The sequence below is a fragment of the Lepisosteus oculatus genome, chromosome 8, assembly GCF_040954835.1.
Source record: "Lepisosteus oculatus isolate fLepOcu1 chromosome 8, fLepOcu1.hap2, whole genome shotgun sequence".
Taxonomy (NCBI): Eukaryota; Metazoa; Chordata; class Actinopteri; order Semionotiformes; family Lepisosteidae; genus Lepisosteus; species Lepisosteus oculatus.
This window is the reverse complement of record NC_090703.1, coordinates 48,813,942-48,836,218: the sequence shown is the minus strand read 5'-3', so window position 1 is coordinate 48,836,218 and position 22,277 is coordinate 48,813,942. Positions and strand designations below refer to the sequence as shown.

General features: G+C 50.2%; 1 protein-coding gene and 1 long non-coding RNA gene across 2 annotated transcripts; one reads left to right on the top strand and one right to left on the bottom strand.

Moving 5' to 3' along the window:
• Positions 1–1,863: 1,863 nt before the first annotated feature.
• LOC107077897 (uncharacterized) lies at positions 1,864–8,011 on the top strand. The gene is made up of 3 exons (XR_001478871.2): positions 1,864–2,061; positions 4,322–4,378; positions 5,138–8,011. It is a non-coding gene; the product is annotated as an uncharacterized lncRNA (long non-coding RNA).
• Positions 8,012–8,171: 160 nt separating this feature from the next.
• Positions 8,172–20,999, bottom strand: hprt1 (hypoxanthine phosphoribosyltransferase 1). Its single transcript, XM_006632987.3, has 9 exons — positions 20,773–20,999; positions 17,560–17,666; positions 17,227–17,410; positions 16,597–16,662; positions 14,469–14,486; positions 14,230–14,312; positions 12,590–12,636; positions 11,816–11,892; positions 8,172–11,315 (listed from the first exon to the last, which is right to left on the bottom strand). Exons 1-9 carry the CDS (start codon positions 20,797–20,799, stop codon positions 11,268–11,270), a joined length of 657 nt encoding a protein of 218 aa, XP_006633050.3. The 5' UTR covers positions 20,800–20,999; the 3' UTR covers positions 8,172–11,267.
• Positions 21,000–22,277: the final 1,278 nt, after the last annotated feature.

Here is a 22,277-nt window from a genome sequence, read left to right as displayed (position 1 = left end):
CCCACACTCGTCGCTGGCCCCAGCACGGGGTTATTACAGGTTAACCGCAGTGGGACTCACAGCCTGGCGGGATTCGAAGGCGGACCCCCACAGAGCTCCTGCCCGCTCACTCTCAGACGCCACCCCCAGGCGGGAGAAAGCCCTCTTGCCCCACCCACGCCTCGGGGGAGGATGGACACCCCCTCCACGCAACTAACGTTTCCAAAAGCCGGCTTTCATTCCTTCCTTTCGCTGTTTTTCTCATGGGCGGCCTGACCGAAGTCCTGCGGCGTGCCCGTTCATATCTGGAGTCGCGCTCCCGCCCCGGAGCGGCGGTTTTTCGAGGAGTGCTGCCTCGGACTGAAACCCCGACGCGAGAAACGATGACGGCTCCCGTCACACAGGGAATTGGCTCGGGGCCCCCGCGGGGCCACCGCCGGGGGTCCCCGTCTCACGCGCCTCCCGCGCGGTCTCTCGCACAGCACTGCCCGAAACCCGCGCTGGCCTGGGGTCCGGTTTCTGCAGTCTGGTGACTTGCACTTTCCTTCCCAGGAGTCTGAGTGTTGACCACCGTCAAGCGAGTGTGTTTGCGTGTAGGCCTGTAGGCCACGGGGGAGATCAGGTCCCCGAGCTAGGCGCGTGGAGCAGGGAGCCCGACTTGGAGAGCCGAACCTGCAGGAGGCCTTCGGGCTGCAGGGGATCAGCTAGAGCAGGTGCCGATCGCTGCGTGTGTGGAATATAAGATGCGTCTCTGCACTGAGAGATCTGACACACGTCGGTAGGGAGCTGTGAATGTCCCAGAAGTCCTTCCCAAAGGGCTTCGTTTCACGGCCTGCGAGAGCAGAGGGACCTCGTGGCACAAAGGCGCAGCCCTCTTCAGCCTCGCTGCCACCCGCCGAAGGGAATCCTCTCTCTCCAGAGGTGCTGGACCTGCCGGGCGAGCGAGCATCCAGTTCAGGGTCGCTCGCTGCTGGAGCCTATCCCAGCAGGCCACGGGCGGAAGGCGGGGTACGCCCTGGACGTGACGCCTGTCCATCGCAGGGCAGACAGACGCAAACACACACCAGGGCCAGTTTCGCCCTAAAGCGTTTTAGCTTACCAGTGTGTGGACTGTGACTGGGAGGAGAGCAGAGCACCCCTAGGAAACCAACCTGGAGATGGGGAGAACATGCAAACTCCACACACACAGCACCCCAGTCCGCTGACCACCCCCGCAGCCCATAATATATTAATAAGATCTAAATATATACTTACATACATTTTCTAAAAGAAAGCTTTTAAGGGAGTCTTAAAAGGTAATATGTAGACATCTTACTATAGGAATGGTTATTGCCGACTTGCATGAGGAGGGAAAAGTCTCAACGGCTCCGCTGAAAGATGGAGAGATGAACGGTTGTTGTTTTTTTCCTCCGTCTCTCTCTCTCTCAAAACAATAACACGCAGCAGTCAGTCGCCGGTGCATGGGGGGGGGGGGGGGTGAGGTGTGTGTTTGTGGGGGGGGGGGGCACTTGAAAAAAAACTTCAGTACCGACAGTGTGTGTGTGTGTGTCCGCGTTTTTAGCTGCTTGTCGTAGAGAAGCAGCCTGCGGTTAGCACAAAGGGGTATAAATGCAGTGTCGTTTTTTTTCCGACGGGGGGGGGAGTTAAACGCGCTCAATCCACAGTCGCCGTGTTACCCCCCCCCACCCCCCAAAAAAAACCAACAACAACCCAACAACAGACAACAAAGTTTGGGGGCTCCGGTGTGCTCAACCTGCACCTCTGCTCTGGGGGGGGGGGCGGCGAGGTTCACAAGTTGCACTTCCCGCCGCCCTGCCGGAGCCACGAAACGAAGGTCCGATAATCTTTTTTTATAACAACGCGAGTGAGTGTGTGAGTGTGTGTGCGTGTGTGTGTGTGGGGGGGGGGTATTTTTTCCCACCCCTCCGGGTTCCTGCGTGTCCGCCGCCCCACTCGTGTCAGCAGGGCAGAAAGGGGACGGTGCGCGGGCCGGGGCTCCCACAACGCCTTGCTGCGGGACCTTACAATGAAATTCAAGCAGTTTTTTTTTTCGTTTCGGCGCCATTTTCGATTGGGCTGGAGGTAAGTAGGGATTTTAGGGGGAATTATTTTGCAGGATTTTTTTTTTCTCTCCCTTCACTACCTCACGGTTCGCCCCGATTGAGGAGTCCCGAAACGGGAAGAGGGAGAGGGAGAGGGGGGGGGGATTTTGTCCCGGGAATTTAGTTTTAAAATGGGAAAAAAAAAAGTTTAAATAGAAAACAAGCTGGACTTTTTTTCTCTCTAGGTCGCTTCTTTTTGTGTGTGTGTGTGTGTTGTTGTTGTTTGTTTGCTGGTGGGGAGCCGTTGAGTTTCTTTAGAAAAAAATAAATAAAACGAAAAAGAAATACGGGGGCGAGAGATATAATAATGACAAAAAGGCTTACAAACTGGGGGGGGTTTCTTTCTTTTTTTTTCTGTAAGTTTGGGACGAGTTAGCTACCGTGTGTTAACGGTACTTTTGAGTATTTTTGTTTTAACGAGACGTCGTTTCGATTTAAACCTGTTTTAGGCAACAACGAGGAAATAAAAGCAATAACTCCCTTGCAGGCAATACGACTGTGAATTTGTAAAGCTGAATTTACGACTTCCTATTTTTTTATTTACACTCAAAAGAAGATCTCGATCTGAGTGTACGAGCCTAAAACTTTTTTTTTTAAATTAACGCGTTGGTGAAGTTCGCGTTATTTTCGGATTTCTTTTTTTTATTGTGGTGTATTTGCCGTTTATAATTTATTTAAACTCTGTATATTTTCACTTTACAGTCGCGTTTACAGTAAGGAAGAGTTTTTTTTTTAATAAAACAGACTGACGCTCCACATTACGTGGATGTCCAGTTTTAATGTTAAAAAGTCACAGTGGCCTGAAAGGATCATTAAAAGTTACTTGATCAACGTCGAAGTCTACAGGGGGATGTAATTCAAGTTTTAATACGCTTTTTTACTGACCTGTTATTAATGTCTAAATTGGGGACAGGAGTTACACTGGTTTAGTAGTATATAAATGTCCAATTCGTGATAAAAAATAGAGAACGCAATATTTGTCCAATTTAAGGCAACGAAACGTTTTGATATTTAATTAGTAAACGGTATATTCTGATACAGCATCACTGTGATCACCGGTTTGGAAGAGATAATAAAGTTCTTATTTTCGGATTATTCGTCTTATTGAACTGTTATTCTTATTTATTGAACGTTGATTTTTTAGCCGGCAAGGTGACATTAAATTGTATCATCGAATTTATTGCAAGTCGGTGTGTTCACACGACGTGGTACCGTTTTCTCACGAATGCTGTTTTTCAGTTTTTATTTTTGTGTTCACAGCCCCGGCGACCTGTAGCGCACAGCCTAGGAGAAATGACCCAGCGTGACATCGCAGTGCGTGGGGCAGCAGTTCATTATTATTTTTTTACGCTTTTTAAATAATTTTGCTTCAAATCAAACAGATGTACATATATATATATTTTTAAAATGACATTTCTTGAACAAGATACGTCCGTTCACCTCGAGTTCACGGAGATGTACTTATCCACCCGAGAGTTTGTCGGCGTCTGCCCTGTCCTACACTCATACTGTGTTTCACAGTACTGTAACAAGTCACAAGTTGGGACGGCTAAGCTTGGGGTGAGTTTTTGGGGAACCCCTTATTTAACAGCAGCGCCAGTCAATGACCTGTTCTGAATGATGCTCTTTTTTTTTTAACGCGGGGGCTGTGAAAATCACACTTGACACCACCATCGCAGCAGCCCTGCAATTCTACCTGCCTGCTGCCTTGTCTGCACAGTAGGAGGGATGTGCCTGAACTTGTCTGAGAGAGAAGCCCTGTCCTATTCAAACCCTGTTTGAGCGACCCCAGTCACTGCAGCTGTGATCGGTACATCTGTAATCAGTTTCACCCATTGATCACTCAAGAGGGGAGCTGTCTGGGTGCCGGGGTAGGCTTTGTCTTCTCGGACTTTCTGTGGACGTCCGTGTCAGCCTGCTTGCAAATAAGAAAAGAGGAAGTTGTAAATACGCAGGATAAGGATTGTGTTTTTCTGGCTCCAGGCGTGGAATGAAACACGGCCTCTGCCACACGTTGCCACCTGCTCCGGTGTGAAAAGCTGGTACTCGAGCTTCGCGCTGCGTAACAAAATTAGACGCGGTGTCCTCGTTTTATGTCGGGGGGAAAAGGTACCTGCTGCTTTGTGTTTCGGCGTGTGGCAAGCCACGCGGCTGTGTGGATGACTTCGGTCGCGTTTGACGTTTCAAACCTCGGCTACATCCTCACGGCGTCAACTTGTTTCTCTCCTTTCGCTTTGCAGCCCTGACACCTGCCCCCGGCCTGCGGCCCACAGGCAGGCCCGTTGCCCGTCGAAGAGGTAAGGCCCGGGCTCCTTTCCACCGGGGGGGGGCAGGAAGTGATCGGTGGCCTTGTGTACTGCCACTGGCCACCAGGGGGCGTGGCTGATGCTGCCGCGGGTCCAGGGGAAGAGGTTGGCACCAAGGGTCTGGAGGCCTCTGCTGTTATTTAGGCTGGCAGAGAGTTCGGGACTACAGCAGTGCTGTTGGCATTGTGGGGAAGGTTTCTTTTCAGTCCCATTTTCTAACCACCCCCCCCCTCCCTAATTAAAATAAAAAAAACGCACTGCCCGCTGGAGCCACACTGATGGACCCTTATCCCCCGCGGGCAGATGTTCACGGTTCGAGCAGTGTTGCGTAAAGCCGCAGAAAGATCCGGCCCCCCTCGCTGTTGTCGCTTGTGAGTTTGAAAGGGCGCCTCGCGCAGGTTAAAACTAAGCGTCGGGCTGCGACAATCAATTGAGGCCGTTGTGTGCAGATAGATGTCTTGGCAGCATCTCTCCACCCACCCCCCGAATCTTTTCCACTGCGTCCTCCTTCCAGTTAGGAATGGCAGCCTCCGAGTTGGCTCTGTCCGATAACGGGGGGCTTAGCAGGAGTGAAAAAGAGGAAAAATATGGCCCGTTTGCTGCACATTTCTCTACGGCTCTGCGTGGTGCCAGAGTAAGTTTGATCAGGGGGGTCCAATCCTTCCTCTGCTGGGTTGGTATTTTTCTGTCCGGTTGCGTGGGTCTCTCCGGAAGCACAGCACCTCTGATGGTCGTGTTCTTCCCTTCTAGGTGAAGGGCAGGACTGTGGTGACCTGGGAGCAATACCAGAGAAAGGAGGCAGAGGGCAGCACCGGCAGCAACATTGGAAATGTGGAATCTAAGCCGGTAACTTCCCCTTCAAAACAACAACAAAAACAACAAAATGCTAAAAACCCAACAATTAATTTTGTTTTCTTAAAGCCGCTTGTGGACGTCCCGGTGCCAAAAAGCCCGTCTGTGCTTGGCGCTCGGCGTTCCCAGTCCCCCTCCTCCTGTGTTGCGGGACCCTGCGGAGCGTAAGGAGGGGCGTCCTGGTCCCCGGTGCTCCTCGTCACCCGGCTTGCGGGCCGCACACGGCGCAGAACTGTGGTTCTGCTGTCGTTCACCTGCTCATCGCCGGTGACCCGGAAGTGTTTTAGAGCGGGAGTCCCGGCACGGGAGGGGGGAGGGGGGAGGGAGTTCTGAATAAGTCTGTCGGGGGGCGCTGCCGATTTGGGTTTTTGAGGGTGCAGCTTCATTCACAAAGGGCTCCTTCATCCTGTTGTGATGTTGTAAGGGAAAAGGGGAACCTGCCAGCGCCCTGGAGCTGAAACACATTTCACATCTTCCCTCTCGGGGAGAAGTGGGCAGGATTTTCCTGACAGTGTGTCCTCTGTACGCGCAGTAAGTCTGGGAGTGTGTTGTGTCCCATTTCCTCCATTCTCACAAATGGACTATTGACCTGGCTGGGGGTGGAGGTTTCTCTCTCTCTTTCTATTCACTCTTTATTATGCCTTTGCTGCTGGAGAAGAGTAGTTGGATGCATAATATTTGAGGATAGTGGTTGCATTCCCCCCCCAAAGCTGGTTTTATTGCAAGTAAAAATGTGAGCAGTCCGTTCATCCACATTTGGTGCATTTAAAAAAAAATAAAAATCATTTGCATTCCAGTGATCAATTCCAAAGTCCTAAAAGCTTAATGCATCATGAGTTGAGAAAATAAAAAAAAATTAGAAAGCGGTTTGTACCGTTGATTCGAGTAACTGAGACGTATTGGTGTCTCTGCCCCGGTTTTTTTTCCCACGATTGAAATTTGGGATCCAAATTCAGGCCCAGCTGCACCACTGAACCAGCGCTCTTCAAGTTCACAATAGCTAACAGTTTTGGTTCTATAATCCTGAAGGCCTCACTGCGCGCGAGTTTGCAAAAAGAGGAGAAATCGATTGATTTAAATTTTTTAGTGAGGTTCTAGAATGTCGCAACCTTAACTATTTTTCTATGGAGGTTTTGTGGAGAACTTTAAAAAGTTGAAAGCACACAACCATAAATCCTTGAGAATAAGGTTTAGGAACTGCTGTGAAACAAAAGAAAACCTCATTCATTCTGAACTGTAATGCGGACTGCAACTTTTAACTAGTGTTTGACACTTAAAGTCTGAACGGAGAGCAACGGTTTGCTCTTGTGCAAAAGATGATCAGACGACCAGTGTGTTTTAACTCCCAAGTGTTACTGGAGTAGTGCTGTGGGCCGCAGGAGGTAAAGTTTTAACAAACTGTGAACGACTGAAGGCATTTATGACTAATGGACTGTGTAATCACTTTCTTTGTTCTCCAGACGGGTAAATTTCTGAATATTAAGAAGCTTAATATTTGTGACACACAGCAACTGCGGGATCAAGGCGCGGATTGTTCCTGGTAATTTGTTAGTATTCATTCCACTGTAATTTTCACTTTTTGACACACAGCCCACAGCCTCGTTTCAGCTGAAATGTTCCTCGTAAACGCGTGTTGTTTCTGGCAGACGTGCACAACGGACCCTGGTAAGCCAGTTCTTTTGCACATTTCAGGGAGACACAGGCGCTCATTGTTAGGTTTCTGATGAGGGGAATCGGGTTTGCGATGGGTATAATTTCTGCGCCGAACGATATCGAGATGTTGTCCTGATGTGGCACAATCGACAGTCCTTAAACACGCCCGTCAACATCGCAGGCACTGAAACACGGGTCACGCTGAGGGAATGGACCGTTTGGTGTTAAACAATACTCCCAACACTGTCCCAGGAGCAAGCCGGGAGCTTCTAAATTCTGAGAAAAACAGACAACGCCTTTCGAATGAGCCGAAGCACTTTTCAACCTCCCCCACCCCCCCCTCCCTGCGTGGGCCAGTGGGCGGGGCCCGCGTTCTGACCGGAGCCGTCGCGCAGGCGGACTGAAACCGCTGGGGTGGGGGATTTCGCCGGGGGGAACCCCGGTGCGTGCGGGCCGACTCCCCTCCGGTAAACTGAGAAGCGGGGGCGACTCTCCTCGCTCCCCCGAGGACCCCCGCCCTGCGCCACCAGGTGCACCTGGGCCACGGGCTCTGGCTGCCTCGCAGGTGAGTCCCCCACGCCTGCTCGCAAACACACCCGTAGGAGGGAGCGCTGGAAGACCACGGAGGGAGGTGTCCTAGAAGAAAGGGCCTGGGTCTCGGGCGTCGGACATTTAAGACGTGGCGGTGGAGGGATGCCCCTGGGCACGGCCGTCTGTACCGGCACCTGGCGGGGATGGTGGGCTTGCAGCGGCTGTAGCAGCACTACATGGTTTGTAGTGACGAGGAGATACAGACCATGCGGAGCTGCCTCTGCGGCGCAAGCACGAGCGAGCGAGCGAGCGAAAGAGCGCGAGAGAGGGGGCCGGATCGGCCCTGCCACACCCGCCCGCAGTCCCGCGCGTCGCTGGCCGTGCTGTAGCAGCACGTACATACTGGAGTGGCGCCGATTGGGGTCTCCAGTGTTGGCGGATCTGCTTCAGTAAGGCCAGCGCGGACCATGGACCTGGATTTCCCGTCTCGGTACCGAGGTGTCCAGTCCCCGGCTGGTGCCGTAGAACCGTGAACGCGGCTTTGTTAATTTTACAACATGCTTCATTAAAGAACTTGAGAAAGCAGTCTTTTCTTGTGGGGGGAATTCTTTTCCAGCTTGTTGAGCCGGGTGCTGCAGCTAGGCAGCAGAAATGTGGTTTTTTTTTTTCCCCTTCCTTGCGCATTTGGACATTCGAGTCCTCCGGGCCTGCCTCACTCGTGGAGAAGGAAGAGGTCCTCACACCAGGCTCATTTCAAAATTACAATTTATTGTCACAGTGACGGCGTGTTGTAGAGATTGTATTGTGACAGCAGTACAAAACATTGACGGATTTTTACAGGCCCAACCCATGGCTGCTCGGGTACTTTTACACTGGACAACAGAAAGGTCTCCTAAAAGCACATCTATTCCTGCATCATCCAAATGGATCCTGACTCTGCGTTCTGTATGTAGTATAGCTGTGTATATTTGTCAGGGTGTTGACTCATGCAGGGCTGTGCATGTACATTTTTAAAGTTTTCACTCTTTGTGGGAGGACCACAAATGTAATTCTTGTTCTAATTTGGTTGGAAGCTGGTTTTCCACCTTCTTGCCGATTGACAGAACAAGAAAAATGATAACACAATGCTGCAAATTTTGACTTTCAAATTTAGTTTAACTGTCTTTTGGCTGTTTGAAACAAAAACGAATAGTTCGAAAATTCAGAACTTCAGCCTTTATCTTCTTTTGTGTCACGTTCTAGATATTACAGAGGTGTTCATTTACAAAACTATGTTTATAGTATTTTCACCAGAGACTGGTACATGTGGATTGTTTATAAACTAACATCAACAAGAGGCTTCAGTTCCAATGTCAGCATTTCAAAAAACTCAAAAGTGCATCCAATATTAAAATATGCATTGCCACTTTTAAAGCATTTATACACTTAAAGCATTACAAAAAGTAAATATTTTCTTTTTGGCAAAAAGGTGAACGTGGAGAAACATTGTACAATCTGACCATACCACAAAGCATCCAAAAACAGGTTACATTTTCAGAATTTAACCAAGTTAGGTGGTGCCACACCTTCCTCTGTTTTATTCCGAAACACGCAGGATGAATGTCTTGCAATAGGTGTTTCCAAGATGGGGGAAGTTGTACAGGTAAACAGGTAAAATGAGGGTACTCATTTTCAGTTACCTCAGCATGGTAGAGAAGCAATCAAGAGTGTCACTGGCCAGCTGTTAAATCCATTTTCGATCTTAAAACCTAAAGCCCTTTGAACAGGCTGTAGTGCTGAAGAAAACCAAGTCCAGGCTATGCCACGTCTAGACCAAATAGACAACACAATAGCAAATACCCAGCACTGGGTGGTGGCCTCCCTAGAGGCACCTGGTAAGACCTGAAATGGACTGGACTGTGAGCACTGTTCTTGAGATGCAAGTCACAGGTGGGATTTTACAGGACCCCCCCTGTAATAAAGTTGTTTAAAAAAAACATGGGTAATCTATCCTGCTCTTTACGGATTGCTGTGTATTTATCAGTTTACTACAAATGTATAATATTGAGCCAATTAACCACTTGCGTATCTTCAGCGGTGATCCACACGTTCAAACAAATAGGTATGATGTTAAGGAGCAGGCTGCTCAAAGCTATACCTGCTATTTTCTTCAACTTGGCTTTAACTGAAAAGGTCTCCCCCACACGGACGCGCTGGGGTGCAGTCTGGTCCTTGAAACGTGTTGGGGAGGGTGCAGTCTGTGAAACTAAAAGGTGACAAAGGGAATTAAAACAACGTGGCAAACACGCATACCGGCTTGTGGTGAAGCCCGGGGAATTATGCAGAATTTCTGTTCAGGTGCCATGAACAGATGGCCAGCTGTGAATTCCACGACTTGGTAAATGATGAAAAAGGAAACGGAAGTGTCACATTCTCAGCGTTAAGAGGATCAGTTAAAACGATAAAATCCTTGAAACTCGCAAGAGGAGAGGGTAGGAGAGAGGGATTTCTAATTGCCGCAAAACGCTACAACAGTAACGATCAGCTCTGCCTTTCAGACATTTTTTCAGCATTCGTTTTAAACATCCCCAAGATTTAAAACTGCAAAATAGTTTTTAAAAAAATAAAGCCGAGTAACAGCGCTCCTTTCCCCCTGCAATTATGAATAAACTTGAGGCATGTGCAACATTTGATGCGACAGGAGGTGGTTCACTCACCAGAAGGGGCTGCAGCAGGTCTCTAAAGTCCTTTTTCTAACCTTGACAAAAAATAAGATTAAGGCCTTGATCTCTTTTCAGAAAAGGCCTTTTCTTTCCTCGTCACCCACCGATGTAAGCGCAGAACTGCTGGCTTCCCCAGACGTTTCAGCCTTTGTAGAAGTCAGCTCAGCACTGCTGTGAGGAGAGACGGGAGTCGTGGGGGCTGTGACAACAGCCAACAGCTCGGGAAGAAGGGCGCACCCCCTGAAGCACAACGACGGAAGCCTGTAAATGCGATTGGGACTGGACACTTACAGTCGTGAAGACGACTGGGACAGTGGGAGGGCTTTTAACTGAAGGGCCTCAGTGGGCCGAGAAGCCTGAGGCCTGAACTGAATGAAAACTTTGACCTGGCTGCTACACGCCAGTACCGAACCACATCTGGCAGCGCCCTCTGCTGGGCAGACAAATACACCCGCCCAGCAGGCAGCTGATGCCGAGTGTGGTCAGTAAGGGGGGTTGGAATCGATGACCGGCGGAGCTCCGATTTAATCCAGGTCCAAGTCTCGTCTGGCCCGTAAGATCGACTGGTTCAGAGCACACCAGTGAAAAGGGCAGAACTCCCAATTATTCCCATGTAGAACTACGGCACAACCCCCTGCAAATCCATTTCAGTGAGCGGGCCGTGTGGCCGGACCCAACGCTTCCTCTGCGCCGCTGGCCCCCCCTCCCGTCCCCACCCCTGCCTGCTCTGAACCCGCAGGAGCTAGGGCTGACCGCCACACGCCCCCCCCCCGCCTCGCCTGTCCTGTCCCTGTGAGTGAGGAAGCAGGTGTGCACCGTCACGCACGCCCTGTTCACCCAACGGCCTACGGCCTCCCAGAGCCAAGCCTTGGAGTTGCACAGTACCTACAAGAAGGGGATCCCCACCCAGGCGTGCAGCTGTGGCGTGTGTGGGTGAGGGTGAGGGTGAGGGGGGGCTGCTGTGATGGGCGAAGAAGACTTCGGCACTCTCTGTGGCAGGAGAAGCTCCCGGACCCTAGCCTCCCTCTCGTGAACTTGTGCCGCCTTACTCGAGCTCTTTAAAATTTCTTAAAATATAAAATTAACGATACGATAATAATATAATAATAAGACACAGCTAAGGAGGGGGAGCGAAGTCCTCTTCATTCCTTGTACTTCTCTTTGCCATCTTCACTGATCACGCAGATGTGCTGAAAGAGACGAGAGTTGATTCCCAGCTGTGAAGAACTGCATTTAAAGCAGACCAGGCTTCGCTCTTAATGAACTGGGCACTGAACCGGCATTTATCAACACAGCTGTAAAAGGTTTTGACTCCACATTTTCAGTCTGGGACTCAAGGAGTTGAACGGTCAATGTGAGACAACTCTTTTTCAATTGAAATTGCTACAATAGAAATGGCAACTTCTTTTTAAGTTGACAACAGTTTTAGATGTAACTTTTATGTGATGATTCAGAGATGCTAAGAGCATGCTTTTGAGAGCTCTTGTAAATTCACTTTAGAGATGCAGAATTCAAAATCAGGAAAAGTGCCTGGATCAGACACACGCGCTTATTTTTGTTTTAAAATAATTCTCAATGTCATTCTGTGCTGAAAGGGTTCAATCTTCTACAATGACGGAAAAAGGCTAAAAGACAGCCACTGAAACACATGCTTAGTTCACACACGGCCAGTACTAGGTTTTATACTTACATTCAGATCTCTAAAGTACTCGTTGTAGTCTAAGGCGTATCCCACTACAAATTTGTCAGGAACCTCAAATCCTATATCTGAAAAGAGATTTTAATTCCGTTAACATCAACGCAAGGTTTTTCTCTGTAGACCAAATACCTGTCGGGGAAAACAATTTCTAAGGCCTTTCTAAGGTTGGAATCCAGTGTAATTCTTTTTTTTTTAAATCCAGTGTAAAATAAGTCTAACTGAAGAGCGTTACTGCCATCTGCTGGTGTGGCGGTGCTACTGCAACCAGTCTTGAAAACAGTCAACAGGGTGGACAAGGCTATAAATACAGTATGTCAGCACAGAGCACAAAAATACCTTCAGGTTTAACATATCATCTTTAAAAACAAAAACAACATCTGACCCAATACAAACTAACACACAGGGGCTTCTTCTTAAGATAAATCAAGTAGAAACATAATATAAGGTTACTTAAGGGGTTTTCAACATTTTCAGGCATAGAAACCCCTTTAAAAAAGTCCCTCAACATGAGCCCTAATCTAATTATAAAAAAACGTCTTCGCTTATTAGAAAAGCTGCTGATAATGAGTGAATATTAAAAGCACAAGAGCGAGTACTGTGAGCACCGATTTTACACGACTTCCGAGAGCTGACAGGTTTCTCTCTATTCCTGGGGAACCCCCCTCCCAGAAGGTCTCCGGGAGCAGACAGCCCTCGAAAAACCACCGAGCCGAACAGGCCGACACCCCCCCCCACCCAAACCGGCACGCCCTGCCCAGTACTTACAGTCGGGTCTGTAACCCACACTTCTGGGTGTCCTCTTCACCAGCAAACTGAGGACAGAAAAGAGAGGGACCGTGAGTTCACCCCTGCAGCTCCTCCAAGATGGGGGCCCCCACAGGGCGACTACTGCAGACTTGGGGTTCTTGGCCACTCCGGGGGCACCAACAGAGAGTGTTGGCCTTGCAGAGTAAACACCCCAACATACCACAAACCAGCAGGCGGAGTTGACACGGACAGGTCATTACAATCCGAACCACAGTCATCTGAGGGATCCACTCCCACATTTCTGCAGACAAGGCCAAAGCTCCAAGCACCAAAAAGCTTGATTCTAAGGGTACTTGTCACATTCATCAGTGCTGCAAAGAATCTTTAATAAAGCTTCTCCGATTTTAAAATCCCAGACTCGACTTTCCAATTATTTTTCATGATTATAGATGTCTTTTATGGCTTAATAAGAGACAGGACAGAGGTGATGGGAATATTACCATGACCACCCCCCACCCCACACACACACACACAAATTGCACAACTGTGTGGTCATGGGCCCTTTTGAGATATGATAGGTTTAGAGTTTTCCCACTAAAATCTGGTTTATTCCTAACTCCAGTTTAACGCCTGGAACTTGTGCTGGAGATATCGGGAGGGTGTCCTTTGTTCACCTCCTGTCTGATCAGCACTTATCTCGTCCCAGAGAGACCGGCTTGCGCCCGTCCTCTATCTAGACAGGGTTACCATGAAGCGCTGCTGTTTGGGGCCTCCAAGTGTATCATCAGCGAGCTCCAGTACATTCAAAATTCAGCGGCGAGGAATTTAACTGCACACACTTCACTCCTGGTTTTGGCCCTCCAGCATTATCCCAGTCTAAAGTTCAGAAGAAACCTGTGAAACTCTTGTTTTTCCTTGCTACCATGCATTCGCATTCCTGCTGCGGTGCAATAATACTCCTTAATTGAGCTCTGTGCTCGCAGGTCCCCTGCATGTGCACACGACGGGGCTCTCTGGCCTACACTACAGTCTGCTCTGCCCAAGCCTGCAACAGCCTCCCGCTCTCTCAACATTTAAAAATGCATTTCCAGACTCCAGACCCATGCAGCTGCACTTCCGTTATGCCCATTCGTGACATCACGTTATAGTTATTTTTGGCCTTTTGAACCGCAAAGCGCTTTGAGATAGAGCAGCACATGGCAAAGATGCTACATAAAATAATAATGTCACGACGCAATAATAATTTTACTTCCCCCCAGAGTGTTGCAATATTAAGACTTGCTGCCTGGGGGCGCTAGTGTCCAGTGAAGTATGGCAGTGAGGGACACCATTTTTTTCCCCCCATATCTCCAGTTTGCAATGCTAATGTGACAAAAGAAAGGAAGGGCTGTCTGTTAAAAAGCTCAGCACACATCACTTGTGTTGTGTACTGTAATGCGAACCCCACTGCAGTTTACAAATAATCACATGACAATAACAGCAGCAATAGTCCAATTCAATCGCAACCTTACTAACGTTCTGTAGCACAGGGGTGTCAGCTCTTCTGTTGCAGACCGAGTGGCTCGAGCACTAATTCTACAAGGGCAGAGGCAGGAGAAGTCAGGGCCCCGAGGCCCACCGACAGGACAGCGTGCCTCCAGCGGCCAGGCCCCGCTTACCTGACCACCTTGACCATTTTGGGGTTGTACTGCTTGAGCAGCTCCAGCAGGGTCTTCATCGTCTTGCCTGTGTCAATGATGTCCTGCACAGACAACAAGAACGCGCCTTAATCGACCGCGTTCTCTCAGCGACGGACGCCAGTGCCCGTCACTGGATTAGGTTGTTTAAAAAAAAACAAACAAACAAAAATGTAGGTAGAGGTTTTTTTTTTTTTTTTTTTTTTAAAGGTGGCACTCACCTCCACTATCAAGACATTCTGCATCCCGAAACAGGCGGGAGGGGGAAAAAAAAGAGAAAAACACGATCAGTAATCAAACAGTCGCTCTTCTTTAATGGGTACAAATGGGGGGTTACGAAACTGGTGAAAATCAGGAACTGACCGAGCGGTTTTGACAATAAGTGAAATGATTATGCATAACTCCCGACTTGTACGCGATTTCTAACCATATACCTGAGCGGCTGGTATAATTTGAGGGACGTGAATTCTTTGTTCTCTTGCACAGCTTTGTTGAGAGGGGTAATAATCCAGGCACACTTGGTTAAACAAATATTTATTACAATAAACTACACAAGACACAAACCATGCAACACACGGGTTACTTCATGTACAGTACTTACAGACAAAGCATTTCAGAGGCCTAACATTCTGGCCACCCAGAAAACCCCAGACTGCTACTAAGCACTAAACTCTTAATATGCCACCACACAAGAGATAAGATGCCTTCTAACTAAATACAAAGGGACCTGCAGTTAGATCTCTCTCTCTGCACCCTGGATGCCACAAAACAAATGCGAGCCAATTTCCCTATCCATAAAATACACCCTAATCAGGAAAGACGTTTCTAACGGAAGTACCTTTTACCCAGGAAGCCCATGTTCCCTAAAAACACAGAACAGAACACTCTAATAAGGTTCAAATACTGAGCTCCAGTCAGGTCTGGTTTGGATGATCGAGAAGTAGGGGCTCTGGCCTGGCACAAGCTTCAAGTCCCAACTCCTCTGGACTCTCTTCTTCCTCCTTCCTTTCTGCCATCTTATACTGTGTCTTTCTGTCCTGCTGCTTGCCAATCATTAATCCACAACTTCCCTGGGTAAACTAAGGTAACCTGTACCCTCGTTTCTGCTCAAGGGACCTCAACGAACATCCTCTCTCCTTTGAAGTTAGAAGTGTTTACTCTTCCCAGTGTCACAGACTTCATCTAAAATCTAAGAGACACTTCTCAGTCACCCAAAGCTGTAACAAAATAGGTTCTCCTATTCCTGGTCATCGTCCCTCTAGTGAAACAACACAGGAGCATTAAGAGTTAAACAGAACGCAGACTGAAGAGTTGGGTTCACTGACAACTCGGGTCAGTGAACCAAGTTTCTGTCAGGTGGTTTTGAAATGACATTTAACAGCGTCTGTCGATATGTTTGAACAGTGTATGGCGAAGGTTAAACATTAGCAGACCTGGCATGCCTGCAGACCGTCTTGGTAGTTTCCAGCCAATCCGAACAGAGGCATGTACAGAGCAACTCTTTATTGATCTGGCTGCCTGCAGGTGCCCTCGAAAAACCTGTCAAAGGGCACATGAGGCAGTGTTTTCTCACAGTGGGCAAAGTGCCCAAGTAATGCGGTCAGTAAAGGGTAGGAAGATAACCGCAGCGAATAACGGGCGCTGCTGTACCGATCCACTTGCAATTGTTATTTTTTCATTTCTGTTTAGTTTTTCGGGTCACTTCAGATTCAGCAACCTACAAGAATCTAACTGCCATGTACAGCTCTTTATTGGCATGTACTGTACAGGAGAAAGGTTTCCATATCTTACAACTAATGAAAGTCTAAAGTAGGCATTAATTTCTTGCCTATGCTGTCAGCAAAAGGACTGCAAGACAAGAAAAAGAGACCTCAGTTTAGCTCATGCAAATCCTTGTTATGTCACCTTTTGAGTCAGTTTATCGTACTCTAAATATACCGAGAGGCATTACAATAGTTTCAAATAGCACATTAGAAGAATTTGTTCTTCCATCATAAGACGGTTTTCAACTTTTGTTGAACTCATTACCAGTCCCATGTCTTTCAGATCTGATCTCTGACCTCCCTAATCTGCTGCAGTGGGGAAAGTTACTGCAAAACAAAGGGAATCCATCTCTGTGTCAAGTTACCTTTTGAAGGAACTGCTGTTTAAAATGGAAAAAGGAGTCAGAGTAAATACAGTTATCAGTTACAATGATCTATTTAGTGTGTGTGTACTGGTTAAAACATTACCTCTTAAAAACAATTTCCCCCATCTTATTAATTTTTTAGAATGAACTTGACTGAAATTATCCTTTTTTTTTTTAGTTCAACACTTCAGTGAAGAAAACATGCCAGTGGTCAATCTCACCTTTCCTGTGAGGGTCGAAAGGTCATCTCCTCCGATGACTTTTATTTCTCCAGTGGACTGGTCATTCTGGAAAAGACGACACATGCCGAGACTGACTACCTTTCCAGCGAATGATCTGCCAGCAGTGGTGTGGTTTCTCCCATTGGGAGACCTTGGTAGTACAATTAGTGAGCTCCTCTGGCTCCGTCTCCTTTACACCAGAGACCAGCCTTGGAAAACCGGAGCAGACTCCTGCCGTATCCCAGATTAGCTCTGATACTCCGATCTGGATTACTGGGAGGGTGCACGATGACACATCCGGGGAGTCCTCTGACAAGGAGTGATGCACCCAAGTGTGAACAGTCATCAGTGAACAGTTCCATCAAGTTACAGCAGAGCTGTGCGTGCGTGGGTCTCCGTGAGTGTGTGTGTGTGTGCGCACGCACATGCACGTGAACGTGTATGTGACTGCGAGAGTGTGCGGGCATACGTGTGCACGACTGTGCGTGTGTGCGTACACTGTGAGTGTGCACGTGCACACGGATGTGTGAGTGAGTGAGTGTGCACGTGTGTGTGGGTCTCTGTGTGCATACACTATGTCAGTGTGTGTGACAGAGAGAGAGAGAGCGAGAGAGAGAGGTTGGCCCTTACGCAGTAACTCTTAAGCCGGATGAAGTCCACCGTCATGGGGATGGACCGGTCACTGTTGCGGTTCAGGGCCTTGATGTAGTCCAGCAGGTCGGCGAAGAACTTGTACCCTCCCTTCAGCACGCACAGCGCCACTATGTGGTGGCCTCCCATGTCGCGCATGATCTCTCGGGCCAGGCGCTCGGTCCTGCTCCCCGGAGACAAGCAAGCGTCAGGTCGGAGTCAGAGCATGCAATCGGAATCCCTCAGTGGCAGGAGGGACCAATCGGGACGCATCACTGCCACGCTGGCGTGACGTCTACCACACGCGCTGGCCGCCGAGGCCTGACCCCTGACCTGTCCATGATGAGCCCGTGGGGGATGTAGACTCTCTCCAGGTCGCCTGCATAGTGTTTGGGGATGCAGAACAGGTCCAACGCATAGCCCTGCTCCTCGTCACTGATCTGAAAGAGACACACACACACACGTTCCTGAGCTCTCAGTGTCCACGTGCAGGTTTGTGTTTCCCCAAATACAGTCAGCCTGGAAACCGAAAACTCGTAGGGAGGTGTCATGGATAAACTGTAAACAAATCCCTAGACGCCACCCAGGAAAGCATCAAACAGAGAAATGCACAAGAACACCATATTCCCGAGCAACACACCACACGCATATCGCCTTGCACTATAGGATTTGGTGAACAAGGTCTAAGTTGGCCAAACCCCTCTGTGTGCAAATGACATTGAAATCGGTACTGGTTGAACTCCAGGTGATTTACATATGTGGTGAATAACATCATCGACAAAGATCCACCTGTAATCTCCCCGTGGGGCCGGAGATGAGCCACCATAGCTACACAGAAGGAACAGTTTAAAGGCGTTTTCCCACCAAATGCAATTCGTCGACTCAGTATCTACGGAGTATCTAAGGATCTGCGCCTGTGACTGGAAGGTTGCCGGTTCAAATCCCGCAGCCGGCAGAGGAATCCTGTTCCGTTGGGCCCCTGAGCAAGGCCCTTAACCCCAACTGCTCCAGGGGCGCCGTACAACGGCTGACCCTGCGCTCAGACCCCCAGCTTCTCTCCGTGTCTGTGTCTCATGGAGAAAAGCTGGGGTATGCGAAAAGAAGAATTCCTAATGCAAGAAATTGTATAGGGCCAATAAAGAAACATTATTATTAAAAAAACACCCGGCCTTCTAAAGAAAGGCCTCCTTGCGAGCAGCTTGTGAGCGACTGTATGAACCAGGCTCTGCTCTTACACGGACCCTGGTGACGGCAGGGGCACGGCGGCCACTCTCGACAACCTGCGCTCCCCACGGGGAAAAACAGCTCTAATTCAATCACGAAAGGGCCAAAGAAAGCACTGTGCCTGTGTTTTCTTTTCCCCTCTGGCAGTATCATCCACATTAACCTAAGGAGATAATGAACTGAATGAGAAATATCTGACCACTGCTCAGATTCCCCCCCCCCGAAGCTGAACTTCCAGAGAGCCGATCTGACTTCCCGTGAAAATCGAATTTCCCCTGCGGGCGACGGGGCCCCTGCGTTAATTCAGACAACGTGATGCCCCCTCGAAGGGGGGCCGGTCTCTGGCCGGGGAGTCAGCCGCCGGTCGTGCTCACACGGCTCGGCTGAAAACGCGCCCTGTCCCGCCCCGGCCCGCCCCGGCGCGCCCCTCTCCGGCGGGTCTGCCCACCAGAACCTGCCCCTGGACAGGGGGCTGGCGGGCGGAGCTCACAGCGCAGGCCAACACCCTTCACTCACAGCACGCTTGCGGTATCGGTACTGAAACCCCGGCTGCTAGCACACCGCTGTCCGAGTGCTGAGGCCACAATGGCTGCCACGGGCTTCTCCTTGCGATGGGTCAATGACTCTAAACTCGCATTAGCATCCCAGACTCCACAGCTCTCCTAACCGCAGGCACAGGCGACCACGTACACCATCCGCTAAGTACAGTGCTGACGTGCACAGGAACCCCAACCCCGTCAGCACGGACAGGCCGGAGTGCCCTGTCAACGCCAAACCGGGAATCCCCAGCCCTCAGTTTCAACGCGAGCGCAGTCCGACTGGTACAGCGGATTTCTGTGGGGGGTGTTGTTGTTGTTTTTCCCCCCTCGTCGTTACTGCACTGCCCCGGCTGGGGGTAGGAGGGCAGGAGTGGAGGTTGTGCCTTGAGTCACCACCCCAGCATGGGAAGAGAGAGAGAAGACAACAACAACAACAGCAACAACAACAATGGGAAGCCATCGCCATGACTACCACGAGGCACCGCCCATTAGAGCCCAGGTGCAGCTGTCTGATTGGCTCCCGGTGGCAACGGGCCACAGGCTCCGCCCCCGAGCAAACCAAGTCAACAATCAACTTGAATCATTTTCTTAGATTTTCTTAGATGTTTCTGGAAGCCCGTTAATAATAATTATAATAATAATTGCTTACACTTATATAGCGCTTTTCTGGACACTCCACTCAATGAGCTTTACAGGTAATGGGGATCCCCTCCACCACCACCAGTGTGCAGCCCCACCTGGATGATGCGACGGCAGCCATAGTGCGCCAGACACACACACGCACCATGGCTGTCATGATGGGTCTGCTCAGGCCACTAACGAGCTGATTTAGATCACTATTCACAAATCACAAAAGCGATAGACTCATGGGCCCTGCAGGACCCAGGCTGGGGGCACCTGTTCTAGGAAGATGATTTTACAGACCTTTCTAAGACGTTGCTCTTGGGGGGGTGCATTAGACATGCCTGATTCTGACCGCCTTGAAGCAGAAACTCACAGAGCAGCTACAGCTGACAGGACGAAATATTTGAGGAAGCAACAACGCTTAGAGAATGAATCGCAGCCGGGGAGAAAAGTCTTTATTTTGGACGCCAGCATTTTCCACGGAATTAACGTTGCAGGCTCCCTGTAGCAACACAGACCTGGGATGTGACCATTCTACCTGGGCAGTTACAACCGGGGCAGAAAAGGGACACCATTTTGTGCTGCATTTATTGCAGCTCAACCTTCGCCCAAAAAACCCGGCTCCCTGAAAACAGGGGAAGGTCATGCTTTTGTTGACAAGTGCCAGTACAAACACGCACGACCCAAAATAGAAAGAGAGAGGGTAAGGGCGGGGGAAAAACAAATCCGGATTATGGGTTACCATCAAAACATCGCTATCGTATTTCCAAGCGACGCGCACGTATCCCGCACGGAGAGCGGACAGCGGACAGCGGACAGCGATCTGCCCCTCCCCGCCGGTGCTCTCAAGCTGGAGGTGCGCTGTGCGGCGCAACCTGAGCTCAGCCGCCTCATCCCAGGGCCATGTGGCCCACGCGTGGGGGCCCTTTCCACGAAAGAGCGTGGCGTGCAGCCGCGGGCGACAGATTGACACGCTGAGCTCCCTCCCTCCGCCTGGCGTCCACGACTTAAAGACACGCACAGCCCCCGGCACTTCAGGGAGACAAAAACAAGTTCCCGCACAAGAAAGCGAAGGCTTGTGTCTTCCCGACTGGACACCCGACCCCGGAGAGGGGAGGGAGGGGGGTCGCTTTATTTATAGCCCCGCGCACCAGCTTACCACGACGCAGGACTCCGCCGCCGCCATGCCGCCGCTCAAGCCGAGTCGAGCTGCTCCGCGTCGTGTTCCTGGCGCACCGGCGAAGGTACCGCAGGAGGAGAGCACGCCGGGTCCGCCCGCCTGCCGCCGCTGCCGGGGAGTCGCGCTGCGCAGGAAGAGGGAGAGCCTGCAGGCCCCGCCCACCCCGCGGCTCCGCGCGTGGCCCCGGCGCGCGTGCCCCGCCGCCGAGCCTTCGGCCAATGGGGCGCGAGCGAAAGCGCAGTGCGGATGTGCTCGCGCGGGGCTGTTGAGGGGGAGAAAAAAAAAAAACAGCAGCATCACGTTTTTTTTTTTTGTCAGTCCGCCATGTGGAAGATGAGCTCCCAGCGCTTCACTGGTTTGGCTCCTGACGACATCTGTGATGCCCCCTGAACCCCCTCTCCCTCCACGGGCCTCCCTTCAGTTCCCAGAACCGCGCTCTGGGCCTTGAAGAGAGTCAGTGCCAGAACTGGGCTCTGGGCCTTGGAGGACAGTGCCAGAACCGGGCTCTGGGCCTTGGGAGTCAGTGCCAGAACCGGGCTCTGGGCCTTGGAGGACAGTGCCAGAACCGGGCTCTGGGCCTTGGGAGTCAGTGCCAGAACCGGGCTCTGGGCCTTGCAGAGAGTCAGTGCCAGAACTGGGCTCTGGGCCTTGGGAGACAGTGCCAGAACCAATCTCTGGGCCTTGAAGAGAGACAGCTCCAGAACCGGGCTCCGGGCCTTGCAGACAGACAGCTCCAGAACCGGGCTCCGGGCCTTGCGGACAGACAGTGCCTCCTGTCCCGTAGCTCCAAGGCTGTGAAAACCCCCAGCCTCCATCAGATCCTGCAAGTCACTCCGCTTTTCCCCATCTCTTCATAAAGGTGTCTTTTCCACCCCAGCTGTTCATTCTAGTTAAAATGATATGTTTTGGGACAACAGTAATTCCCAGAGAGCTCGTTATGGCTACCCAGAGTCTTTATCTGGGTGGGAGCGTGTAGCAGGGAGGACAGCGCTGTTATCAGCAGTGCTGAGCCGCTCCGGCCCCAGGCAGCTGCCTCTTCCCAGAGACCTTGGAAAAACACATTCCAAAGGCAACAGCAGGTGCAGGTGACAGAGCAACACAGCGTTTCTCTTCTGCAGAGGAAAACAAAATGAAAGCATCCCGGGCGGTCTCAGAGGCTGATGCTTGGGGAAACGGGATTTAGACCAGGAGAGTTCATAATTAATTGGGTTAAATTCTTAAGAGCTCAGGTAGAATGGTCCCCAGGACTCCAGTAAGTGAACTCTCTCTCACTGGTTCCCAGTCTAGGGACTCGAGTCTATTTCAGGATTCTGGTGCAACGCTTCATAGATTAAACTGGACCTATTGATGGAACTTCTTATCGACTGAACTCCATTTTCAATTCTTACACTGCTGAGCCGTCTCCTCACAAGATAAGGTGAGGTTCTGCAGCCAAAACATTCTGAACAGAAAACTATTGGGAAAAAAAAGACACAAATCATAAG